Source organism: Chiroxiphia lanceolata, chromosome 4, assembly GCF_009829145.1.
Source record: "Chiroxiphia lanceolata isolate bChiLan1 chromosome 4, bChiLan1.pri, whole genome shotgun sequence".
In the NCBI taxonomy this organism is placed as follows: domain Eukaryota; kingdom Metazoa; phylum Chordata; class Aves; order Passeriformes; family Pipridae; genus Chiroxiphia; species Chiroxiphia lanceolata.
This window is the reverse complement of record NC_045640.1, coordinates 53,842,344-53,869,732: the sequence shown is the minus strand read 5'-3', so window position 1 is coordinate 53,869,732 and position 27,389 is coordinate 53,842,344. Positions and strand designations below refer to the sequence as shown.

The window sequence follows — 27,389 nt, the reverse complement described above, 5'->3', positions numbered from 1 at the left end:
CTGTTTCAACCCTGTATATAGGTTATGTACTATTTAAAATGCAGTTTATGTGACCTGAGCTTTTGAGTTATTTGACAGAGTTTCTTGTGAAAGGATAGAAAATAGCAAGCAAATTGGAGCTGAAGTCTCCTAACTGGTGATAGAGAATTATGAATTTAAAAATCAAATAGTACTTGATGATAGATGCCAGAGTTCTTAACGTTGTATCTGGACAAATTAATTCAGTTTTGTTTTGCCTTTTCCTTGTGTGAACAACAGCATTCTAGGTTTAACCTGAATTGTTCCTTTAGAGGAAATAAAATTAAATATTTTGTTTATCTGTGGATGGACGTGGTGAGGTGGAACAGGGAAATGCTTAAACATTAAAGAATTTGGGTTTTACAATAATGTTTGTTTTTCCTCTTCCAGAGTGGCTTCGGTACAGAAACCCGATCTTATTAATGTACCAAAGGTATGTTCATCCTCACAATGAAGAAATGTAGCATGTGGCACTAACTGATATCCATCTATCCAACTCTGTTATTGATAAGCACTGTCATTCAAACTTTCCTTTCAGTATAACATGCTTGTTTTCCATGTGTTACATTAAGAGTATTACAGTATTTGGATCTTTGAGTGGTTACCTTTTTTTCTGCTCCTAAAGAAAATGGAAAGACCTGGCAAATGATTATCCAAAAAAAACCAAAAAAGAGTGAATAAATGTTATCTTCCAACTCTCAGAAAATTTGTTTTAGGAAGATATTTCTGATGTTTTCCCTCTGTACCTAAGAGAGAAACAGAGTAGGCTTTATTTTGGTGGTGATTTCTTTTCTTTGTTTTGGGGGATTTGTTTGTTTTAATGGACGCTAAGATCTTTCTTTATATTTGAAAGAAGCTTATCCAAATACTACAGTTTCAGAGAACACTTTCCTTAAAGCCCTGGAGAATTATTTGTTCTTGAGTTCTTCTTATGTTTTGTTCTATGCAACAGTTTCAAACCTCCCTTTTTGATAAGAAAGCTGTTTGCAGACTTGAAAATACTTATAAATGACCTGTACTTTAAAATCCTCTCCACTGACCATAAATAATGTGTAGTATATTACTGTTCTGCTGACTGTGACTTGAAAGGCCGCAGTCTGGGAACCACAATTTTAAAATGTGGATCCCAGCACAAAAAAACCACAGAAACCAAACCCTCATTTTTTGAATATATTAATCTGACAAAGGTATATGGAAACATTGGGGAACACCGATGTTCTTAAGGATCTTACCAACAGAGCAATATGTACAGTGTGTGTGTACACATGCACAGTCCATTCGTGTATGGGGAATGTGCATATCTCAAACGGGGTTTGAGAGATGGAATATGAATTTTTATAAATAACAGTAGTTTTTTCCATGAGTTATCCACTGGGTTTTGCAATAGAGAGGTTTTTCAGTTTCTCTTGAATTTGATTTGTGAGATGTCTGGTTTGGATATGATGAGAGGGATCAGCATCGCAGAATTTCATATTGATTGTGTGTGTTTGGATCGTTTCCTTTCCTAAAATGCATGGCTTGGATTGTTTTCCCATACATTTTATGGCTTCAGTCTTGATAAAGCTTGCTTCTCTGCTTCCCTTTTTCACGCTAGGTGGGTTATCTCCTCTGAGAACAGTGAAAATCCCTGCTGAGGAATGTGCATGCGTTTGGCGTGGTTTTGTGTGTTTCTTTTTTTGTTTTTCATCTCACATAGGGAGAACCTACTGAAGTAGTTAAGCCTGTGCCCATTGCCTCTGCTGTTGCACCCAAAGTCACTGCCACAGCGAGCGTGGCTTACAATAAGACACCGAGGCCGTTTGGAGCTGTAACCTCCTCCAAAGTCACCTCCATCCCATCACCGTCCTCCGCATTCACCCCGGCCCAGGCGTCGGCTCCGTCGCTGACGGCTGCCGCCCCAGCCCCGTTTGCCGCGCCCGGACTGCATGTTCACACCAAGCCTAACCCTGAGCAGCGGTCGCCTGTGCCGAGCGCTGCTAAACCTGCAGTTAATGTCCCACGGCAGCCCGCCGCGCAAAATGCTGCCCCGAGCGCCTCTGCCGGCGACGGCGCCCAGGATGTAGCCGAGGGGCCACGACGAGGATTCAGAGAAAACCAGGGGGAGAGTAAACAGCAAAATGGGTAGGTGGGATTTTTTTTTTTTGCTGTGAGGGTCTCTCCTCACAGGAAAAAAGCTGGGCTTGTTTAAGGGCTGAGTAGAACACGACTTGGAGAAGTTATTTAACCGCCGGAAGCAAATCCCTCAGAAGGAACTTGCATTTTAAAAGAGATGCTTCGGAGGGCCAAGCCAGACTTTTGGTGATGATTTTTCTCATGAGTGATATATCAGTTTACAGAGTGTCACGGCTAAATTGAACAAGGACCACAAAATGCTTTACACAATGTGTTCCGGACCTTACAGCAAGCCTGGTATTAATTTCAGTGTCCATGTCTCACTGTGTATTTTGGCGACCAATACAGTGACTGAAAGCAGCAGGCACTTAAGAATGCAGAGCAGTCTGTCAAGAAGTGTCAGTAGGTACTGGGATGGCTGGGAATCAGGTGTTCTGAAAGACCAACCGTGGCCCTGGCAGAAAAGGTGGAAAAAGGTCCCAGAAGGGAGGCAAAGGGACAGATGTCTCATTACTTCTCTGCACAAGACAGGAGAAACTTTTTAAGATGTATTCAAGGATGTTGTCAGGGTTAAGCAGATTTTTCGCAGTGCTATGACGTAAATACCTCAACTTTAAATTTTACCTTTACCTTTAAAAAGCAGTGCAGATTTAAAATTTGATTAATTTCCATATTCAAATAATTGTGTATGTTAAAGTGGATATTGGAGACTGAACATTCAAGGAACTGTAAGCCAGCATGAAAGGCTTATATTATACCTGGCATAGCATATAGGCTAATAAACAATAGATTACTAAGTTAAATTGGGCTCAGCAGCAGTCCTAGGAACTCAGACCTGCAGTAAGGTTTTTGGCTGGGGATGCCTTCGTCTCTCCCAGAAATTCCAGGGCAGGGTTTGGGTGCTGCAGCACCTCAGAGAGTGGATCCCAGTGGCTGCTGTGCTGTGGGAAGAGAAGGAGGCTGAGCACAAGCAGTCCCATGCCAGCTGGCCTCTGTTCCCAGCAGCAGTGTCCAGCAGGTTGAATTATGTAATAAAAAGGGTAGGAGAGGAGCTGTAGGTTTCTCTGCAGCCTTAAGGATTTAAAACCTGGGCTAAAAACCTAAAAGGTTACTATTTGCCATCCCGCAAATGAAAGAGGCTGGAAGAGTAGGCCTTGTGCCTCTGTCCTCTGATAGCCTGTCAGTATATAAAGTATATGAAGAACCCTACATAAAGGTAAACATCCATGTCAACTAAAATAATGGATAAATTGCAGTTTCAGTTGAGCTGCTAAACTTCTTTAGGTACCTATTCCCTTTATATTTTAATATGAATATTTTCCATGTGTGGACTCATAAAATGCAGTCCATATGCATTTTATATCGCACTGTAGTCATGGTAACTTCCAACCGTTTCTTAAACAGCTGGTGGCAGGAATCCACTCTGCATAGGAGTGAAAATATGAAGTGAATGAAGTATGAAATCAGGAGATTCCAAGGACTTGCTCAATGCTGGTAGAGTTGTTGAATACACTTTAGCAAACTGACTCTTATCTTTCCAGGAATAGTGTTTTAACAAATAACTGTGTAAGGAGTATTCAAAACCAGCAATTAGTACTAAAAAAGAGGAACAATAGCAACAAAAGTAGGCCTCCTGAAAGGAAGTGCTGCAGGCATAGAGTAAGCATTTGACAACCAAGATAGGATGAGTGGGTAAGCACTAATATGTGCCCTACCTTACTTAGAGGATGAATAATACCTACAAAGAGGATGAATAATCACAGCTGAGAGGTGAAGAAATCCCTGTCTCACTGTCAGCCTTGCAGATTTAGTTTGGGAAAGCTTGAAAACATTTTAGAGCTGTAAAAACCTACTTTACTTTACAGTCTTTCTTATAAAAGTGTGTTTGGGCTGTCTAACTGTCTTGCAGTCCTAAGGCACAAAACAAAAACAAGCAGACAAAAGCGACTGAGATGATTGCATTAGTCTACTGCTACACTGCTCTATTTTATATAGAAAAAATTAATTTCTACAGCGATGTTAAACTATCTCCCCATTTAAAATTGTATCAATGGCATCTATGAAATATCAGAAACACTGAAGTCTGAGATAAATTCCATTTTGCTTCTGTCTTTTGCATGATGCATTTTCTCAAAACAAACAAACAAAAAAAGCCATTTTTATCTTGTTCATAGATGGCAATGCTGAGCAAATGCTGTTCTTGAGACAAGCACCTTGTTGTACTCACAGTTTCCTCCCTTCCTTTGGCTTCCCTCAAACCACATTCAGGATATAAACTATTTAACTTCACTTCAGGATGGGAAAGGAAGTTTTGTTTCCCTTGTTTAGTCCTGGCTTAGAAAGCAAGCAATTTGCCTTCACTGGGCTGTGTGCAATTGCATTTTTATCAAGACCTTCTTGCTGACTCTTGCATGAAGATGTGCCTGCTGCTTAAAACAGGTAAGGTGTTCATAGACTTCACTCATTTTAAGTGCAGGTAGATTAAAATTTTCCCTTGTAGGTTCTCTTGATGATTGTAAGTTTGACTTATGTGATATATGGCTTTACCACAGCTTGGATTTGGAAACTCCTGTAGTATTTTGAGAAGCAAAGAATGAATTAACACATCAAATACTTTTTTTCCCTTGCAGATAACAGCAGCGAAAAAGTTAGTATCAACAGCACTGGACTTGAATTATGGTCATTTTTCCTGTTGGAATAACCAGCATGTATTCTTGTTTTGCAAAATTATAGCTCTTACAGAGTTTTATATTTAAATTTTGCAAAACAGCTTCAGCTTTTCTTAGTGTAGTAGATTATTTTGTCTGCATTGGACATGATGTGATTTTGCTTTTCACTGTGCTACATTTTGCAGCTTATTTTTATTCTACAAAACGTTTGTGTGGTGTTTGCGTATTCTTGGTGCATTTATGGTTCATTGGTGTTGGTAATACAACTAGTAAATGGTGAAATACAGTATAAACATAACATTGCTTTGAGAACGGTAGAATGAAGGGCTGGATTCTGATTCATACAGGAAAAATAAAACTAGCCTCCATATACTGTGATTTTTGCATCAGGATGTTAAATGATTAAGGTTTTATTGGCCTTTTCCCCCTTGCCTCAAGGCTGAGCTAAGGGAGAGCCTGACTCATTGAATTTTCCTTTGTCTCTGGCACCACCTTGTTGCCTCAGTAAGTAATTACTAGTAGACTCTTAAGCCTTAAGGAGGGGACCAGTAGGATTCACAAGAGAAGTCAGCAGGATTTTTCCTTTATACCACTTTCAACAAATGTGAAAGACTACTTATTTCACTGAGGTAGTTGCTAGAATGCAGTAAACTGCATGTAAATAATTATATTTTCATGTATTTCCACACCTTTAACTACTGTTTTAATTTTTAGATTTTATTTTTTGCTATTAACTCTTTAGATGCTTTACTTAATTTTTCTATGTACTTTTTGTTCTCCATCCTGGACATACCACTGTCTTTGTTTCTGTACCTCTCTCTGATGGGAACTTTGATGTGTGATACATGTACCTCAATAATGCTGTGTTTCAATAAATTCAATGTCTTGATATAATTTTGTATCATATCTTCCACATTCTTTCAAGTATTAAGTATTCTTGTAAGTATTTACTAATGCATTCCATTGAATGGGACTAATTCTTACTTGTTAACAGTTAACTTGTTAACAGTTAACGTAATTTTCACTCGTATTTTCCACCTTTCTTCACCAGAAATAGTTTGGACATTAAAAGTACAGTGAGGAAGATGTAGCAAAAATAAAAGGGGCTTTTAACATTCTGTTGAGTTTTGGGTTTTAATAATTATTGAAAGTTTTATGTTTTAGGAGCTAGTTTTGGGCAGCTTTTCTCCTGTAAGTTATATAAAAGTAAATGTACACTTAGAGGGTCTTCAAGATGAATACTTTGGAATAACAAATGTAGAATTTAGGAGTAACTTATATAGTTTGAGTCTTCTGTTCCCTTTCCTAAACTGATCAGTGCCATTACATGTTATTTGTATCACTTACTGGAACCAAAGCTTTAAAATCCTGTATTCTTGCAAGTCTGCTAGTGCAGGGGTAGATAATAGCATGTAGATTACTGTGGAGAAAATTGCCAGGTGAAACAATCACCCTACTTTATTGTCCTTCAAAGAGGGTATCTCCTTATTGTGCTCATTATGCTTTCAAATGGTCTGGTTCTGATCCAGGCTTTGCCAAGTGCAAAAGACTTGGTGTGTACTGTGTGACCCTTGCACATGCACATAGCTGTGCTTTGCCTCTTGTGAGCCAAGGAGCACCTGATCTGAACAAGGTAGACTACCCTGCTTTACCGAGGCAAACTCCCCTCTCATCCCTGTAAGGAAATCCCTGTGAGTTTAATTTAAGTATGGGAGTTCTGTGGTTTTAGTGGTAGAATGAGAATATCACTATTAATTGGATTTTAATTCCCCTTTCTCTCAAAACTAATTCAATAAAATAATTAGCTGCACTTCTGTTTCACCTTTCTGACTTTATTTCATGTTTTCTTTTTCTCCTTTTCCTGTTTATGGTGGAAAACTTTCTCTTGCTGTCTTACTCTGTCATCTCCAAGGAAAAACCCACCAAAACGGTAAAAGTTTAAACATGTAAATGTCTCGATAATACTGTCTTTTACTGTTTCAAATGTTCCATCAGCAAAACATATTTCAGTCAGCTCGGAGTGATTGTAAAGCTGTGTTTGGTTCAGAGAATTGAATCTGTGTTCAGATGGGCCTGAACTGCTGCACTTCTGCCTTTAAACACAGAAGGTGCCTTTAAATGCTGTGAAAAGTCACAGTTCTGCCCGTGTCTTTGTAGCTACCCAAACCCAGGTGGTCTCTGAAGCTTTTCGCTCACCGCTGTCTCTTCTGCTTGACGCAGCCCCCCACGGAAGCACATCGTGGATACCTACACGGAGTTTTACCACACCCCCACCCACAGCGATGCCAGCAAGAAGCGCCTGATTGAAGACACGGAAGACTGGCATCCCCGGACAGGCACCACCCAGTCCCGCTCCTTCCGCATCCTCGCCCAGATCACGGGCACCGATCATAGTGAGTGGCTTGGTTTAAATGAAATAGAAGTTAACGATCTTGGACAGATAAGCGTTTAAAAGCTGGGGGTGAGGGGAAGTATTAAAAGGAAAATACTATTGTAAAACTCCTGCGATCGCTAAATAGCTCAGGATATGTACATTACTGGACACTATTCCTGATTAATTTGAATTAATACATTCTAAGTAAATCTTAAAATTTCCATTTCTACTCCTAAAGATGTTGACAGATATGTATTTGTTGTTTCTTTTCGCCCCTGTATTATCAAAATGGCAACATTCCTGTTCAGATTTTATGCTTAAAAAAATTAAGTGTTTTCTGGCATGTAGAAAGTCTTTGTCAGGCATACAGAAGTATGTGAAGTGCAGTGATTTAACCAATCAGAAACACAAATCCATAGTTCCTCAGTTAATTCCCAGGTTATGTTTCCATCCTCTCCTTGTGCTAGTGTGATTACATGCATTGGTGGACTGGAACAGGTGATGTGGAGAAGGTCGTTCCCAGTCGTATAATTTTATTGTAGAACTTCAGTTTCATGTTATGCTGTCAGCTGTAATTCACTGGATGAGATTTGTGATTATTTCATTATGCTGCTTTTCACAGTTAATGCTGTAATAAAGGGGGCATTGAGGAAATTGGACCCCTTCTCTGGGGGCAGATTTTAAATCCACTATCTCTAGAAACCAGTGATAACATGTCCCCAAATACAGATTCTTGTCCATGTGTGATAAATAGTCTGAATTTGGACAGTTTTCTGATTGTTTTGTTCTAACACTGTGTTGTACTAGTCTATTAATAGATCATTATCTATGTTCCATTCTCTTCATTGGTCCTTGTGAAGGCAGAGTATGGACCCGAACATCAAATAACGCTATCCAGTTCAGATGAATTTATCATGTTTACAAATGTTGTAACTGCAACTAGATTTGCCAGTCTTTAAATCAGGGCTGGGAATTTACATTATTCCTTGTGCAGACCTCTAGAACCTTGATGGGTTATAGCTGAACTGCAAACAGATGCTTAGATTATCACCTGATATAAACCCACTGATGTTTGTCCAAAAGAAATACCTCTCAACTTCCATTCATCTTCACCTTCTCAAATCACCTTTCTTGACACCAGCATAGAGAGTGGGCCAAGGGAAAGGGCAGAGACCAGCAGAGCCACTTTTCAGCAATTTTTCTGTGAAAGGGGCTCTTGAAGTTTTAGACATAAATCATGTTCATTGAGGCATATTTAGAATCAAAGAGTCCTAACAAGTGTTGTTGTAATTTCCTATGGTGAATGTATTGGTACAGGAGAGAATCTCAGTGTGGTGGTACAGTGTATTTAGTGCCTTAGAAAATAAAAATTTTCTGTTTTCTTTCAGTGAAAGAACCAGAAAATGAAGCTGCAAAGAAGACTAAGTGAGTTGATGTTTTACATTTTTATTACTTTAATACTTTGCATGTCTTAATTCTTAACTTGTAGTGTTTGGTGCATTTGTGTGACATCTGGATGTTTTTAAAATATTACTTCTTTTTTACCTTTTACTTCAGCATGTAAAAACCAAGATCTTTTTCTCCATGGACAAACCTTTTTAAATCTGTTGGTGCAGTCCAGTAGTAAAGTTTGTGCAGGAGTTTGTGCAGAGATTTTCTGTAAGCTTGGACTGATTTGGTTGTCTGTATGAGGTCAGCTTGTTGATGTGTTTTCCTTTTCCTGAGTCTAACCAGGCGTTTTTGATTTGTGAGTGTTCATCAGATTGCAAGGCATAGCTGGAAAATACTGTCGTTGTGGACTGCAAATGAGGGTCACCTGTCTCCTTGCTTTGGAATAAGTGTTATTCAAAATGAGCACCAATCAGTGGCTAAATCTAGTCGTTCTTAAAGTCGATGAGACTTTGACTAACACTGGATCCAGCTTTTTGACAGAGAGGAAAACAAAGTGATAGGAATAGTGCATGGAGTTTGCATGCTCACTTGTGAAACTGCTTGAGACAATCTTTCTTTCTTTCTTATTTTTCTTCTATCACTTCTTTCCACAGGGAAAAGGTTCACAGCCACGTCATTAGCCCCAAATATACAAAATTACGTGACTGGCACCATGAAGTCTCAGCACGTGTTCTTAATGTCCAGTGATCTTACCCAAGTTGCAAAAGCAAAACACAAACACTTCCTTCCTTTCTTCTTTTCCATCTGCTTTGCAAAAAAAAAAAAAAAAAAAGAGAGAAAAAAGAAAACTGATTTCACTAGCCTTCCTGCGAGAGAAATTCTTGCCTTTTCTATACTTTTCTAACACTTTCCTACTGACGTGTAAAAAATGGGATGAAAATGTTTTTGTGCTAATCATTAGTTGACAAAAAATACATATTTAAAACAGAACAACTTGGGTGGCTGAATCTTCCGACATGGAGGAGGAGATGGCTGTTTCAGTAATTTTTTTTTTTTTTTTGCCTGAAAGGAGTCATTTGCATTGCTGAGTTTCAGTTGCTGTAGGCTGTTAGAAAGCAGAAAATTTTGAACAAAAGAATAAGAAATTGTATTACCTTGATTTTGGGGCTGGGGAAAGAAGATGAAGAGGAACTGTATGCACTTATTTCAAACTGTCATACTTACCAGGACAATTATTTTGGATTTGACTAGCAGGTCAATTTTAGAGTGGTTGTAAATGTTTTACAAAGTACAGCAAGAAGACAGACTGCTTTTAAGCAAAGAAAAAATAAATTAAAAACATATATTCCAATGTTGTGAATTGAAGTGAAAGCTCAATATAAGGATTCTGCTGCTTAGACTAGTAATATATTCATGTTTTGGAAAACTTAAAAAAAGAATAATTGAGCAGAATGTTGCTGTGTACCTGTAAGAGCTTCAACACAAGATAAGACAGTAGTATTTATTTATTATAGAGTGAAGCTTATAGGCTTTCTTGTGTTTATAAAAGCTTCACAGCCCTATGGTTCTCCTGTAAAATAATGTATTATAGTAGCTACACAGTCATTAATTTATGCGTTCTGAAGCTTGAAGAGTATTTTAATAAAAGTTGCTTTTATCTTAGCTCTGTCTGTTTTTCTTTTGAGTCTCTTGGACTCCTTGGATAGTCTTCTCATGCATGGAGCTGAAATTTCATTGCACCTTCACAGGTTATAGGAAGAGAAACAATTAAATCCCTGCTGCATACTACAAACAATCTGAATTGTATAAAACTATCACAGGATTAGAGTTCCTGATCATGTTAAAAATGGGGTATGTGTTTGTGTTGTCAAAATCAACAGGAGATTTGCAGAAATCAATAAAATTATTGACCCATTTGGGGGGCTACAGGAGTAAGAATTCTTCTAAATAAAACTCTCTTTTGGCTTTTGCAGCGTTTATTGAACCGGCTAATGTTTCAGACCTCAAAGGTGAATTGTAAAGCACGTATAAAAGCCCAGTCTTTCATAATTGCTCAATGAGAACCATTGCAATTGGTTTGGTGTTTATGCAGCTGACCTACACGGTCTTCTGTTGGAATTAGTCGTGTGAACAGATGCTTCTGCAGACTTGGGGGGATTGTTTTTTTATTGCACAACTTGGGAACTTAAAAGGAGTAGAGACCTTTGGAAGCATATTAAACCTGTGTTTCCTTTTCAGAGGGTTTATGCAGCTATGCAGTACAGCAGTAGCTTATGGTATTTGTCATTTTATCTTTAGGAAAAGACAAACAGAAAATGGAGACTTCAGGTAATAGCCAAGTTATCTAACACTAACAGTCACCAATGTGGATGCCTAACAATGCACATCATAAAGTACAACTAGATTTGCCCTGGTAATGATGGACCAAGGGATACCACATCTTACACACCTTTTGGGTTAACTCCTTAGGGACAGTGGGAGAAAATAATCACTTTAATAATTTCACTAAAGACTGTTTTGATGAGAAGTGCCAATCAGTTTGATTTCTGTCCCCCCCTGCATCACATAACTTGATAGTGAGTACTGTGTTACTAAACCCAAGTGTGTTACTGAGTGCACATACACCACAATATAATGATTTGATAGAATATCACATAGTAAAATAGGTATGTGAAGTAGTGTATGAAATTGTTTTGCTGGGTTTCTATAGTTTCTTTTTGAATGGAAAGACAGATGGGAGTTTTAGAGAACATCAATGCAATGAAAACTATGAAAGGTAATCACTTAAACTCTCTGTAAAGGTTTCTTCTTAAAGGCAGAATGGTTTGACCTTCAAGTATTTCTATGTTTTGGGGATGTCCCTAGGTAACGAGAATATTTTCATGTCATTATTAAACTTACTATTATGTTTATCTGTCTCGCCAACTCTTATCCCTCGAAGGGTGAATTGCTTTAGGGAGAAATAGAAGAAAAACCCTCTCTAAATAATCCAAAGAATAGAAACCTATCTTTTGAAGATATGGGAGTAGTTTGAGAAAGGCTACTAAAATTATTAGTTTTCTATAAATTCATAATAAAAAAAAAAAATCACCAGTTCCAAAAATGTTTTATGAATAGTGAAATTAATTTCATTCACTGCTTTAAAGATGTCTTTTCTTCACCCAATATCCCCATGCACAGCAGTTACTGGTGTTAAATTTTGGACTTTTTGTTAATGTTTCCAAAACAATGGGCCACTTTTTCATTTGCATGTGAACAACGTGCCTTAGCTCATGTCTGTTTCCCAGCATACATCTGATCTTTGAAAAATATTCTGAATGGTTTTTGATATAAATGAATAAGCTTAAATTTTAGAAATCTCCTAGCAGTATGAATATGATAATGAAGTTGAAACTTCTCTTTCATCAGTAATCTACAGAAAAATATCCCAATTTAGTAATATTCAGCTTTTCAGGCAGGCATTTGTCCAAGACAGATTTTCTGTGTGGTTTTTTATTATTGTTTATTTTTAAACTGTAAACTACTAGGGATTTTTGTGTGGATAAAATAGATTTTTCTCTTCAGAAAAAAACTTGAAGGACAAGAAATAGAATTAGAAGGCATTCACTGAAATGTGTAAATTCTAGCTTTTAAAGCAGTTACTTAAAACTTAGAAAGGCAGTGTCTGGCCTTTGTATAAAGTTTATTTACATGTTTTAGTAACTAATTAGTTCTATTTCTGCAGCACCATATTTCCAAATTTGTTTTACGTGTTCACTTTTAGCCATCTTCTTTTGAGCAACCAGGTATAGATTTAGTTTTGGCCTTAAACCATAGAGTCAATTCATTGTCCTGAGTGAAGATGTGTCTGGGTTTTCCAGATTTGTAGTTTAGTTAATCCATAGTACCTGGAAAATATTTGTCCTGCTCTTGGTCAGTCCTGAAACAACCTGTCATAAATCATGTATTTATTTTTTTCTCCCCTATGTCATAAATATATGTAAAGCATACATGCAGATCTACCTGATGGAGCAGGAGCCCAGGATACCTGTATTAATTTGAATAAAAACTCCATAGCTACCCTGACTTTGGAGATACCACCTACACCAGAATTTCCATCCATGTCTTTACCACCTATGAGGTTTGCTCCCTGGTCATTCCTAAGTGTTCAATAATTTTCAGCACTTAAGGGTCCCTACTTGATTAAGATAATTGATTCTGCATGCTAATATAAGAAAAAAAACCCATGGCAGCAATACCTGCCCCTGTGGCTGATTTAGTCTGTTCAAAACTTGTTGCTGTGATTGCTCTCTACATTGTAGTTTACTTTTATTTTTGTGTATTACAGTGATATGTCTGATGGATGCTTTTCTTCCGGTAGAGAGCTTTAAGAGAACATTTTCTAGATTTGGTTTTTTTTTCCTATCCCAACTGAATAAAAGAAAGGATATGAAAAATATTGAGAAACATATAGTTTAACCTTCACAAAACTAACACCCCAAGAAAGCTGTAGCAAAAAGCATATAAAGCTGTAAAATACTACTTGGCTTTCTGCGTTTAAAAGCAGCAGGACACTCTCAACCTTCACTGAAAGCATGATACTTCCTAAGTGTATTTTGCATCATTTTATCCCCCTAATTGTATTTTACTGAAAACTCCATGGTCTTTTTGGTGGTTTTTTGGGGGAGTCTGGTGGGTTTTTTGGTTGGTTGGTTGATTGGTTTGGTTTTGGGGTTTGTTTTTTTTTTGTTTGTTTGTTTGGATTTTTTTCTTTTTTTGATATACTAACACTTTCATGCACAGTGTTTCCTGTTCTGCATACTATTTTAATGTGGATTAAAAATCTCTTTTTCTGTGTGTCTTCACTTGGTTTTATTGCTCTGAATGGAGTGAAAACAGTACTAAACCAGAACCTGCAGCTGCTCTTTTGCCAATAGCAGATTCCTGCCCTGGCAGTGTCCCCTCTCCCAGACTTTCTGAACATATTGCCACAGGAGCTCCTGGGAGGTAAATTATTCACTGGGGGGGGTTGATTCAGTTAACAATCTGTCTATATGTTCTAGCCTGGATTTGTCTGTCTTGGAGGAGAGACAGTTGTTTTTCATTCACTTAAAATAAACTTCATTAATCTGCTGTGACTAGGGATTTTCCTGGAAATAGTAGGAGGGGGAAGAAGAAAAATTAAATGAAGCTGAGGAAATTCATGAACAGTCTCATGGATACCAGTTACAGTAAGACACAATATTTAGTGTGTGTACATTGTTGGGGGGTACCCACCCTATCACTTGGATGGAGTAGCTTTTCAGTGATCTCAACAACTTAAAAGTGAATATGGATTTAAAAATAGAAAAATGTGGATTATTAATTTCATAATACTGTGATGTGCTATGATGCAACCAAAGAAACTATAGGATTACCTGTAAAATTTCCTGTCACTGGCCTTGAATAGCTTTACTGATGCTTACCTTGGCAGATTGGTGGTGGTTTGGAGATCATCTATGAATACTAGACAGTGACAGTAATTTGGAGTTATGATGCTCTTATTGAAGGTCAATAACATTTTCTGGTGGTTTGTGTTTCATTGTGCAGGAGTGGTTTTTAGTTTCAGGTAGCTAGTGTTCATTAAACATGCAAAAGGACAAAGTTATAAACTGAAGCAAAACTGTTCCTTTAAAAATGAGAATTAAATTAACAGTGCCTGGTCCTGCCAGGCCCCTAGACAGAAACTCATGCTTTTGTAAAGCATACAGGAATATACTATTGCCTACACCTGTGTGGGCTTTCTGCAACTAGAAAACTAATACTAAGATCTGGAATTGACAGTCTCACCTTTAAAACAGTAGTCTCAATTAGTTGAGAGGTGAGGAGAAACCTGACATCAAAATAAAAGTCTGTTTGGTCATCTTTTGAAGACTTTTTTGTTGTCTGGGAGAAGCAGGTAACTCCATGAGCTAACATGACAGTGGGCAGGAAGGGATAGTGGGTGATGGTGGTGTGGGTACCTTCATGGTAACCTTTGGGTTGAACCAATGCAGTAAAGAAGATTTGGTTGTGATATTTCAGCAGCACGTTCTCTCAAATCACCAAAGATGAAAAATACACGCAGAAGATGTATGGCAATACTCCTGGTGAGGATTTTTATTTTAGCAGGAAACCTGGGATGAAAGGGGCAGGGGAAAAATTACTGCTTCAATAATTGATTTTCGTGCCTACCAATGAAACTCTAGTGTGATTACATCTACTTGCGCCATTGCTGAAAGTATTCAAGACCGGATTGGATGCAGCTCTGATCAGCCTGGTTTAGTGAAAGATGTCTCTACCAACAGCAAGGAGGTTGGAATTAGATGATCTTTAAGATCCCTTCCAACCCAGATCATTCTATGATTCTACTGAGCTGCAGGGATGCCTTGCAGATAGCACAACAACTACAGTGTTCTGAGCACCAAGGAGTCTTTTCTAAATCCTAGCTCTGCATCTGAGTCCAGGAAAAGGAAATTTAAAACTTCTCTCACTGTGGCTCTAAATTTATTACTTGGCAAAATTAACCTAACAAGAGAGCAGCTTCAAAATGAGAAATCAGAAAGGACAGATATGTTCATGGTGGTTCAGGATGAGAGCCAAAGTATTTATACAAATAGTCAAAAAAGTAGATTATAAGAATGTTCTGCTCTAGAAGGGCAGAAATCTGAGCAGCTTCTGCAGAGCTGTAGAGGAAAGGTTTAGCATTGAGTGTGGGAAGGAGAACATAAATTATTTGATAAAGCTGTGTAGTCTTGATTCTCTCCTGAAATGAGACAAGCAACTATATTAGATGTTAATGTTTTGTTACTGAGCTGATGTCGCTGCTTTTGTAACACTCTTTTGGGTGGGAAATACATCAAATCTGATCTCCAAACCCCCTTTCTTACAAAATGGCAGCTATTGGAAATCTGTGTGGAGCAACTGGTGAGTGCCATATCAGGCACTCAGGTCAGTAGCCTTCCTCTTGCCACTGAAGCCTTGCATTTGTTCTCAGTGACTGGCATAGGTCCTTATTTTCCTAATGGGCTCCATCTTGCCTTGGCTGAAGCTCTGTGATTTGTACCACCCACTACTAAACCACCAAGAAGGAGAAAGCTTGCTGTGAAAAGTATGAAGGATCTGGATTTGATTACTGGATTAAAGTTAGGTTCACTGCTTATAAGGCAGACCTCATAATGCTTTTTTATTGTAGTTTAGTTCTTTATTAAAAGCCTTAACTAGTAGCATGGTAATATAGCCAACTACTATAATTTGTAGTGTATTATTAGTCTGTTTCATGTATGCAGTGTCCTCCTCTAAGTTTAGCAGTAAAATATTTAAGAGCAATTACAGCCTTTCCAGAAAGCTGCAAAAAGTCATCTTAAAAGGTAATCCTGGCAACCTTAGACCATGTAAACCACAGAATCTGGCACTTCCTGAGAAAACACATAGGTAATGTAAAGCAGATGCAATGCTAGCAGGTCTTTAGATTGCTTTTTTATATACATGCTTTTTACAGTCATACAGACTTACTTTCATATTTTCTTTTAATGCAATTATGTCTGATATAAATACAAAGACATAGTACTAGATAGTAGGTACTAATCTTGATTTTTGTTGTGTACTTTCTGACAAGTGGACAGCCAAGAATATTCTCTGCAGAAATCTCCAAGAGTAATTTCTTAGTCCTTTTCTAGCTACTGCCAAATCAAGTGAAAAATGGAAACACAACAAGTTTGTATTCAATAAGACTTGGGTCAGCTTGTTCTCCCTTTGGAGGATATACCATGTGTTACTTGTCACCCTTGTCCTCATCTTCTTCAAGACCCTTTTTATGACTTGCAAAACTTCATATAGATGCTGTGTGAAGTTTTGGAGAGCTTGAGATCAACTCCAGGAAAGGGTAGAATCTGTGCATACACCTGTTTTGTCGTGAATTGTTAACTGCTGCTGTAGTCTCTTCAACTCAGACAGGTCTCCTTTTTGATAGGTTTGACATTTCTGCATCAGTTTTCCTAAACAACTTCCCTCAGTTGTAGTCATCATGGAAAAGAGAGTTTGCAAAGACAGAAGTTGCTCATTTAATTGGCAAATTAGCATCAGGCTGGGGCGAAGAGGAGGTCTAAGGGTGACCAAACTAAAACTGTCAGGTCTTTAATGGTTGTTTTGGTTTGATGACAAGCAAGAGGAAGTAAAATATGGGGAGAAATATTGCTTTATTGAGAATGCTACTTTTCCTTCTGCTTCCTTTTATTTCATAGAACTTTTGTTTGAGAACCTTTGGAAGTCTTACTCAAGTGTACACCTCATCTCCATTCAATTTTTCAGATTTTAAATACCAGCAGCCAAGTAGCCACAATGCCTAAAGTGTCATCTACTTACACTAGATAGAGTTTCTAATATACAACTTGCTGTTATTCAAGTTTGCTGTCTTTTGAGTAACTACTTTAAACTACCCAAATAGTTTTGGGTAGTTTTGGTTTTGTGGTTAAACGAGTGCTCAAATTTCAGCTGTGAAAATACCCCAAAAATTAGTTTTGTCTGATTCCTAGGGAATGAGTATTTGCTTCGCAGGAAAGAAGGAAAAAAAGCCCTCACCTGCTACTCACTTATTCTTCTTATAAAAGATGCAAAACACCAGGTAGAAAGAGTTGTCAATTGCTGGTTTGTATTTTTAATCAAATGAGAGATTTCTTCTCCGTATTTCATCTCACTATACTTGTGAAATTAACGTCAACCAGGAAAATAGCTGTGGAGTTGCCTGCTCCAGGCGCAGCAAGCTTTTTGCCAGCTGCTGAAGCACCTCGTCTCCCCATGAAGTGTACTGTGGCCACGCAGACTGCAGAGTTCTCCCTGCCTGCTGACCCAGTGGGGTGGCCGCCTTCTGCAGCCCCATGTGTGGAAACGGTCCTCGGGCTGCCTCCTGCTCTTGCCAGGTACATCCGAGCCCACCTGTGATAGGAAGGCACGATCAGAAACTGTAATTGTACATACAGTGAAGCACAGAATAGTTTGGTTTGAAGGGACTGTAAAGATCATCTAGTTCCAACACCCCATGCCGTGGGCAGGGACACTTTCCACTGGACCATGTTGCTCAAATTCTCATCCAACGTGGCCTTGAACATTTCCAGGGTTGAGGCGTCCACAGCTTCTCTGGGCAACCTGTTCCAGTGCCTCACCATCCTCACAAAGATCGCTTCCTAATATCTAATTTAAATCTCTCCTCTTTTAGTTAAAGTCATACAGTTTCATCTGATTTTTTTGATGATGATGCTGTCATGATGGAGCAGCTTACAGGTGTCTCCTGACCTGCTGACGATTTACATAATAATTAGAAATTCAAGTAGCTTTTAGGCAAAAGTTAGAAAAATAATTTAAAAATTAAAGCAGACCTTTGATGGAGGAGGAAAGGCAGTCATGGGTAGAAGGACTGTGTTGGCGAAAGTTGGTGATGTGAGGAGAATATATAGTGTCCAAGTGTGGAAGAAGGTTTTGGGGGTAAGGCACAGTGTGCATAATGCATGGTGCTTTGGTATTCCACATCTTATTCACCTGACTTTCAAAGGTTAGTCATATTTGCTACAGAGTGTGTGTTTTTAAAATGTAAAATAGCCTGAAGTTTTTGGAGGAGAATACAAGCATTAACCTGTGCAGTGATGGGACATCTGGAGTATAGTGTTTACTAGTAGTGAAAGAAAGTGCTTCCCTCCATAATGAACCATATCTGTTTTTCGGGGGTTTGTTTTGTTTCATTTTATTTTTGGGGAGGTTGAGTGTTTTGTTGTTGTTGTTTTTTATGGATAAGGAGGGCGTTTAAAAAAATCCTTAAATTAATTCCACCTGAGCTTTAGTTAGCATTGCCAGAGGTGTAATAAGTGTTTGATTAACAACTTTTCTTCTCTTGCTGCTTTTGGGCAGGCATGAAGCATCTCTGCCTACTTGCGAAGCAAATTCTTTCAATAAAATCTCAAGCTTTCAGTCTAAATCATCTATAAATCATACAAGGTAAATCTTTTAAGGTATATCTACAGAAGACACTAGGTGTAAGCAAGGTGTTCAGGCACTGGTTTTGCATTTAAATCTGAAAAGTGGTATATAGTTGTGTAAGTGTTTGGAGTGTTCCATTGATTTCTGTAGTTATTTTAAAAAATGTACAGCAATTCAATGGATAATCTTGAAATTTTAAAATAAGAACCCCAAGTTACAGATTCACCAGTGTAGAACTTACTTTGAAGCCAGTCTAGTTTTTTCAGATTTTTTTTGTCTGTTTGCATTCATTTCCACCCATATAATAAATAGGGAAAATGAAAAGGGGGTGAGGGGCATGCTGAATTTGATAAAGGTGGCTAAAAATGGATCTGATGAAGCTATATCAGCAAATATTCCCAAGTTTTCTATGTTTACTGTTTATTATGAAAAAGAGGAGAAGATAAATTATCTTCAAGGCTCATTCTGTCCACACCAGGGAGACTCATGTGGATCCACATGAAGTATTCTGGGGCCTAGTTCAGTGGGAACGACCCAGGGTTGTGAGGCGGGGTCTAGGATGTAGAATTTGAAGGCTGACAGATGCTGAATGCTCATGTGGTGAAGGGAAGGTTTTATTTGTAGTTGAAATCAAAATTGCTGTTTTCTATATTAGTATTCAAGTGGCTAATACGTTGCCTCACATCTCTGTGAGCTGGAAACCTACAATCACATAACTTTCCAGTGATTAATGTGGTCTGGTATTGTACTGTGTCTCTGTCAATCTTCCTACTTTCTCTGTTTTCTCCTTTGTTGGCTTAAAGCTTCTGTGCTACAAAAGTACTGCAGGAAAATCCCTCGAGAAGTCTACCGATCCTTGGACCCACTCCTCTCTCAGTTCTTTCTCCTTTCAAGCAGAGATCAAAAATTAAGAGCGTGGCTGCTGCTACTGTGTCTGCTGCTCTTGCTGTCCGGGCCAGGTAGAATGTTTTTTACCTTGGCTTAAGAAAGTTCAAGTTCACACAAGAATAACTGGTCCCTGACAAGGTTGTGAAATCAACTCTTTCACACTAGGGTGATGGGCAAGTCATTAGAATATGTCCAAGGCTCCCATGCCCTGTTTTTAGCTTACCTCCAGACTGTCACTCTGAGCCTTGGTGAGTAATTCTGCCATTCTATTCCTCATGATGCCTGTTTTACAGTTCAGTTAGTAAATTAACGGTAAATAACATTTGTGTTGCATGGGTGACAAAGAATAATCTGTATTGTCGAGGAACTTTTCAATGCTTGAAAACAACTTTCTGAGTTCCATCTAAGTCTTTACTGTGTTGCTTTTTATAAAGGCTTGCTTAAGACTAAAAATTTTGACAAGTTTTTCAATCATCCATTCATATCAGTAAAATATTTTTGATTATGCAATAATATGTACATTTATGTTTTTCTAAATTACATAGATACCCTAATGTGCTAATAAATTATGTACATTATAAAGCAAATACAAAACCAGAAAATTAAAAAAAAATGAGAAAAAGATTAAATAAATACTATTTTCTGATTACTTTTTATTTTACTTTATCGATGGTAAAAAAAAAAAAAAAAAGTAAATTCTTCTTACACCCTAGTGGGTTGTCTTGTGCATCCCCTGAAGTGTGCAACGTCCACTTTGTGGACTTGTTGTTTAGGCATAATTCCTACATCATTTATCCTTGGCTTTTCTTAAGAGTTTTGGGGTTTCCAGTGGTCCCAACCAACTTGAATTTTGTGTGGTCACCTAGCTTGTTTATGGGGTCTTTTTAAACACTTGCTAGACTCTCCGAACCTGGTGTCTACCACTCGCTCTTGGATGCCCTGCTCACCACACCTGTCGCTAAGCCTCCCCTGCGGGCTGTTGGACCCTCCAGGAAGTCCATAAGTGCTCTGGAGTTGCCAAAGAGCAAGAGGTATTGTCCGAGTGTGGTGCACAGTTGGCACTTAGGACTCACAAGAAACTAGCTTCTCTTTTAAAGCATGTTTCTGTTGTCTGCACACTTGAAGTAGCGTGCCTATTCTGGTCTTTGACATGAGGGCACCAACCCCAAATCCTACTGATTTCACCCCTTTGCAGAACTAAGCTCCACCCTGGTCCTGCTGATGGTTTTTGTGCAAGTCCACTGTACTAAGTGAAGGTTTCCTCACCATCATCAAGTGCCCTTCTAACATGCATGGTTCTGTTTGTGTTGTGTTGTGAACCTCCAAGGGAGACACCATCCAAATAGCCAGCTAGAGAAGAAACAAGATATTCTGGCTTAAAACATCTATCCGGGTGAATTATTTGCAACATTTCCTTGAGTGAGTAAGAGGCGTGTTGGGCTGCAAGGGTGCTCCAGGAACAAAGAGCTGCTATTTTTCAAAACTCACTTGTAATGACTAAAATCAAACAACTGGTATGCAGTCCAGCAAATCACTATTTTAAAAATTATTTGCTGTCTAGGGCCTTTGTTCCAGAGCTGATTCTCTTCAGTGCACAGGACTGTTTGTTCTCATTTCCTGACCGCAGCTACATTAACTCTTGCTTAAGTGGGAAGCTGCAAAGGCAGAAGTCTATTTGGTTATTTTACAGGGCAGTATGTATTAAATTGTGCTAAGGAAGAAATAATTTGTGGGGTTTTATTTGCATTTTCACTAGAGTTAGACTCTTCTAGAGATAAGGCCCAATTATAAGTAGAGCTGAGATCCACTTGATGTAGAATCTTCTTCTGAGTAACAAGAATTAGTTCTTTCCTCCTGTTTATGGATTCCGAGGTGACCTCAGTCACTAGGAAAGGCTGAAGTATCCCTAACCTTGGGGAGGGGAAATAGAAGTTTATTAGGCACAAACAGTCTTAAGTTGTATCAAAATTTCTAATGTTGTGGTATATCTACTTCAGAAAGAACAAAAAGGAATATTAACAGAATTGTACTGATATATCACAACTTTGAATACTAATTTTATTTTTGCCACTGAATGATACCTACTAGAAAACCTTTTTATGTACTCATTAAAAGAGAAAACCTCTCCAGGAGTTCTGATACCTGTTTGTGCACTACAGGTGAAGCCCAGGCCGTGCTGCCAGCAAGACTTTGTTCTTTAGCTGTAGTGTTTATTTGGTGATACTTTAGTAGAGCTAATAATGGTGGTGAAAATGAATTCTCTGACTTCACTTTTTTTTCTTCCTTCACTCACTAATGTGTGTTGTTTATGGCGTAAGCTGCAAGTAAAGGCAGATTGTTACATGGATGGAAACTTTGTTCTCTATGTTTATCCATCATTTGCTCACCATATGGGGAGAGACTGTCCTTGTTTTGAAGATTTTTCTTTGGAGATGCACTCACTTGTTCCTGCTAGAAAGCTGAGATTCCCAAAGTGACTCCATTTGGTTGCTGTCACTTACAAGTAAATGGGACTGTCTGTTGGGAAAGGAAGGAAACAGTGGAGAACTTCTTTCCTTCTTCCATAGTTAAAGTCTAGTTTTGGAGGGTTTTAATCTGTTTTGCTCTTCCAACTGACAGAGCTGGAGAGAGATGTACCAGGAAGCCAGAAGGTATACTGGGAGTACAGAGACCATATAAGCCTTCTTAAAAGACTATATCAGTGTTGGATCCAGGTTGAATTGCTTGAAATTAACAGACATGGATTATTGGGGGGTTTTAAAGGTAATTTGTAAACTTGTGAAAAATGAATTTTCTCTTAAGCCATTGCAATAACCAGGTTACCCTGGTTCATAATGTCATAAAGGAAGGATATAATTTTCAGGCTGTTAGGGACACCCCAAATAGGTTATGACCTGAAATTTGGGAAATGTGATGTAGCAGTACGGTTAGTCCAGAGAATGTTATGCATGAACTGCATTTTCTTAAAAGGATTTTTCCCAAAATAGCTGGTGTTGATCTGGAGATGTCATACAACATATGAGGGTAATTATTTCTGGTTTCCATATTCTCATCCTTAGTCCCAAGCTGCCAGCACCGGTAAGGAAGAAGAGGTTACCAGTAGATGGAGCCAAAGAAATGAAGCTTTGTACTGTCTCATCCTAGTAAATAAAGGAGGATGGTCTTTATTGTATGGCTTGAGAAACATGTATGAAAAGGACATAAAAGAAGATAAATGTAGTGTCAGTGAATTTCTCATTGAATTTCAACAAAGATCAAGCAACACTAATCAATTATGTCAGAAAAAAATAATAGATTTGAGAGAAATATACCTGTTGAGTGTGAAAAACTAGGAATTAAAATGTCTTTGCATTACAATCCATCTAATTACATATGTAAACAAATGTAATGCTGAAATGTTATTTTAAATGGCAACTCACTTCTTCCCACAATTAAACAGTTGATAAAGAAGGAGAGCTGAAATCTAATGTCCCAGATACTCATCAGTAGATGAGTATATGACAGTATATAGTAGACTGTCTTGTTCAAAAAAAAAGTTGGCTTAACCAAGAAAACCAAGTAAGTAAACTGCTTTGGAATTTGTATTTTTTGGCTCTATCTTGTATAAGTTCCATGAAAAGGTAATGAATCTATTTTACCTATGTAGCTTGGGCTTCTTTGCATTATCTCTGGGGAAAAACTCAAGAAGATTATAGCTATAACAAAAACTGTGTGTTGATTTTGTTCTGCAGTAAGGTTGCTCCAGAAATATTTCCCTTTTATCACTCTCACTTCACCATCTGCTCCAAAAAGCTGTCTGTCTTAAACTGCTCTGTACTGGGTAGCTGCCAGAGAACTTGACCTTTTTCTGACTTAGTAACTGGCCTGAAATTGTGCTGAACATCCACACGTTTTCTTCCCCACCAGACTCCTCAGTAATGGCCTTTTTTGGATTTATAACAGCCATGCAATCTTTCACTAAGCTAAGTGTTTCATCCTGATGGCAACAGAGATAACCTTAAGTTTATGGAGCTTTTGCGTTTTTTAACAAACAACACATATGCAGGAAAGGAAATTATGTATGTAATATCTTTCATGTCTAAGAATTGGAGCTCTACCTTAAAAATAATTGCAAGGCAGAAGCACTGTGAAATTTTGGGAAATGCCAGCAAGCATGAGTGTTGACATGGCTTTTGTTTTTGACATGACTTTTGGTTTATCTTCCTGATACTATGTCACATACAATTACTTTAGAAAAAGGATAGTTTGGCCTTGTGAGATGAGCACTGGTGTTAACTGAGAGAAACTTTCTCAAAGACACTTTGAGTTGTTTCTGTTAGAGCACTGCTTACAGAAGGGTTACATGCTTCCTCCCCATAACTTGATATGGAAATAACCTCCACCCAGATGAATTTCTCTGCTCTTTGCTTTTGTTTCTCTATTTTGCGTTTCTTCTTCCTTGCATGTTACTGGAGCACTGCTAGGTTAGCATGAAAAGGAAACTCTGACTGAGACCATGGATTTGTAGTAGGGGTGGGAACACTGGTCAGCACCAGTGTTTGTCGTCTTCTGTTTCTCTATTTTTACACCAGAAAACCCTTGCAAAAAAGGCATATGTATTTCCCCTGTTCATGGAGTTTTGTCATAATTCTTATACCTACCCTTTTCTGGTATCCTATATATAGGCACAACTATCATGTATTTTAATATTGGACAAAATACATCATGTGATTTGTATGACTTAAGCAGCAAAGCTTAAATATTGTGCTGCAAAGCTTTGGAGGAACATTTGTGCAACAGTTTACTTACAGGGTTTTTATGGCAGACAAGTCATCCTTTCCTTACTTTGAAGGTGCAGCGTTTCATTAATACAAATGTTTTTGAAAAGTTTGTATTAAAAAAGTCCTTTTTTATTTTTTCCCTCTTTAGTGCTATGCAAAACATTGTGTATATAATTTATAAGGCATTTGTTCGGGTTTCTAGAGTATGCTTGTTGTCTACTTGGGGTTAACAGAGAGCCATCAGGCAGCAATATGTAGTGCAAGGGAAGTCTCATTTTTGTTAAACCATTTTGGCTTTAGAAGACATAAAGCAGAATCAAGGATATCATATTGTACTTGGTTGTACCAGCAACCTTTTTTTTTCCTTTTTTTTTTGGTTGTGTGTGTTTGGTTGTTTGGTTGTTTGGTTTTGTTTTTCTCTTGAACCTGCTTGGGAGAGAAGCTTGAGTTAGCTTTTCTAAAGTTTGTTGAAGAAATTCTGGGTGGCATTATATAGGAGTTTCAATAGAAGGATGGAGGTAGGTTTAGGCATCTATAGCCACAGATCATGAGTGTTTCTTTTCTGTTTTTTTTTTTCTCTTTCCTTTTTTTTCTTTTTCAGGGGCAAGAGTAGGGGGATGGAGAGGCAGAGCATCAAAACCTCTAAAGACATTCAGAACGATTTTCCAGTGCAAATTTCTTAAAATATTCTGAAATGTGTTCAGCCTGGTCTCTGAAAAACTGGTGCTTCTTTCATGGGTGATCTGAACCCATGTCCTCCCACACAGGAGGAGGAATTATTACTTTTTCTAGGTTGTTTTTTTTTTCCAGTTTCCACAATGTTTTTGTTGATCAGGAGAGGGTAAGTCTAGAGAGCCTTTTGTGAACTCAGGATAAAGTTTGCACTGGCACTGGAACCCTATGTGTGTCCCCAGGCCTCAGACTGGCTCCCCAGAAAGTTGTGTTTTCCGTATATGTACTCACTCTGATAGAAAAAGGCTGCACTGTGTGATAGGAGTTGTTCTCCACGGAATAACAGTGTCTGTTGTGTGCAAGCTAGCATATGTAAAAGATAGAGAGGCATCTTTGGCTCGCTTCTTTGCCATGAATCTTTCTGGGACTGTTTTTGCAATCTGTTTCCCTTGCAACTCACTTCCAGAATTATTTTGACTAATCTTCCTATAGCTTGTTAATCAAACTTCTCATAGGTTTTCAGGATGCAAGACTGAGTCTATCAGACTCATGTTTCACCATTCCTTCATTCTTGCACTGCTAAAACTCCTTGCCCAAAGCTTGACAACAGAGCATTCCCATGTTGCAGGGCATGTTGTCTTGCAGGGATGTGACTCTTGGTTGCATTAGTTTTCATCATGGAAAGCTTTCATATTTGCTGTAAGTATTCATCAGCTGGAGAAGGAGTTGTTCAGAGTTATGAAGCAGAGTTAAAATGTTAATACTAGAGACAGAAGGTAGGTGTGTCATTAATAATAGTACAATTGTTCTGATATCAAAATGTTCTTGACCTGAATCTGACCAAGGAGTGTCAGCTGGAAAGTCTGAGAAAGTACTCACATGGAACTTGGTAAATACATAAGGTTTATCATTCCTCCCTCAGTTTCCTAGTAATGGCACTGAAAAGCAGATGGGAGCTCTCTTCCATAACCTGTTAATGTCCTTGAATTTCAGTACATATTTTTGTCTCTTCAAATCATGTCATTTCTAGATAGTGAAACTTGGGTCATCATTTTACAATATCCTAGTGAGTTATAAAATATTAGTGGGGCTAATTGTGGGTATTGTACAGCCACTTTGTAGAAGGTAAGTGTGCTTCTGAAAAGATCCATCGCTGTATTTATAAAGATGGATAAAAATAATTGAAATTTGAGTGTTTCTTAGTGTAGAAGAACATAAAGTAAAATGTTGAGGAATTAATTTTGCAGCATGAATTTGAAGTTGAGCATTTCAAAGGTTGAACCTCTCATGAGGGAGATGCTGCTGAAGGAGAAGCATGTCTTTGAAAGGAAGACAAAGATGGATATATCTTTCTACAGAGAACACTGCATGTGCACTCAGGCAACTGTGATTGGAGGCTGAAATTGAAGAAATATGGTGGCGGCTTGAGTTTATTCAACTCTTGCTTGAAAGAACCAGACATAGGGTACTAAGGATGTCCAAGACCTGTCAGAAGTTTTGCCCTGAGGCCAGCATGCTCCTCTCTGTCAGAGTAACGGCTTCAAGATTTTCCCTTGAGAAGCTTTTTGCCAAAATAGGCTCCTGGCACATAAGCTGCCAGAGGTGATAAAAAAATCACAGGTAGTTTATACCTGGGTTTATAATTGTCTTTTAGTTTGGGGTCATTAGGATTTCACTGAATGTCTAAATGAAGTGTCTCCAATAATCTGTTGCTTCAGGAGATCCCTATATGAACCATTCACTTAAGAGTTGGACTCAATGATCCTTGTGGATCCCTTCCAACTCAGAATATACTATGAACTAGCATGTCGCATCATTCACAAGCCTTAGAAATAAACTACAAAAATAGCAATAGTGAGTTTCCAGTCAGCATTACAATCAACCTTGTGGACATGTGGTCAGTCTGCTTCCTCACTGCCTTCTACCCGCAGGGTACTCTTTTTGATTGTCTTACATCTATTTTTGCTTCTCAAGTAGCCTCTTCTGTACAAGACAGCTGCTGACTCGGCAGGATTTCTTTATTTATGATAGATGATTTGTATTATTTATGATTTATGTGTTCCAGACAAAGGCAGTAAAGAGGTGCTAGACTGAAAAAGCGATCTGACAAGCAGTGATGAGTCTCTTGGATGGAGAAGGAGGAAACTTTCTTTTTTTAGCGCCAGCAGTGTTAATGAGGAATTCTTAAAGTTGCAGTGGGGCTCTGGCCTGGAATGGGTTTGATGGGTTATGTGTCAAATATACACAACAGTACAGAAGGACATTTCTGTAACTATGAAATTGCAGATGAATTTTTTTCATAGTGGAAGCCAATCCCAAACTACCTTGTCATCTTTGACTACTGAGCTGCTACTTCACATCAGATGATGTTTCCCTATCCTTTTTCTTTCAGTCTGCAATAGCACTTTTATGCAGTGTATCTCTGCTGCCTCAAAATCTGCCGTAATAAAGACTTGTATCCTAGGCCTTTAAGAAGACTAATGTGTACTGTCAGGGCCTCCATTTGCACTATACAAATGTCTTTAAATATATTTTCAG

General features: G+C 38.2%; 1 protein-coding gene across 9 annotated transcripts in view; it reads left to right on the top strand.

The window, feature by feature from the left end:
* The window catches only part of PDLIM5 (PDZ and LIM domain 5), a 124,013-nt gene that overhangs the window by 68,120 nt on the left and 28,504 nt on the right, over positions 1 to 27,389 (top strand). For 3 of the 9 annotated variants that reach the window (XM_032685395.1, XM_032685394.1, XM_032685393.1), the window contains exons 4-8: positions 409 to 451; positions 1,715 to 2,139; positions 6,712 to 6,729; positions 7,020 to 7,192; positions 8,562 to 8,598. In XM_032685395.1, the coding sequence (XP_032541286.1) occupies positions 409 to 451; positions 1,715 to 2,139; positions 6,712 to 6,729; positions 7,020 to 7,192; positions 8,562 to 8,598 (696 nt within the window). Of the gene's footprint in view, positions 1 to 408; positions 452 to 1,714; positions 2,140 to 4,760; positions 4,778 to 6,711; positions 6,730 to 7,019; positions 7,193 to 8,561; positions 8,599 to 9,218; positions 10,228 to 27,389 lie in introns of those variants that run through there. The other 6 variants (XM_032685400.1, XM_032685401.1, XM_032685399.1 and 3 more) reach the window with 6 other exon arrangements.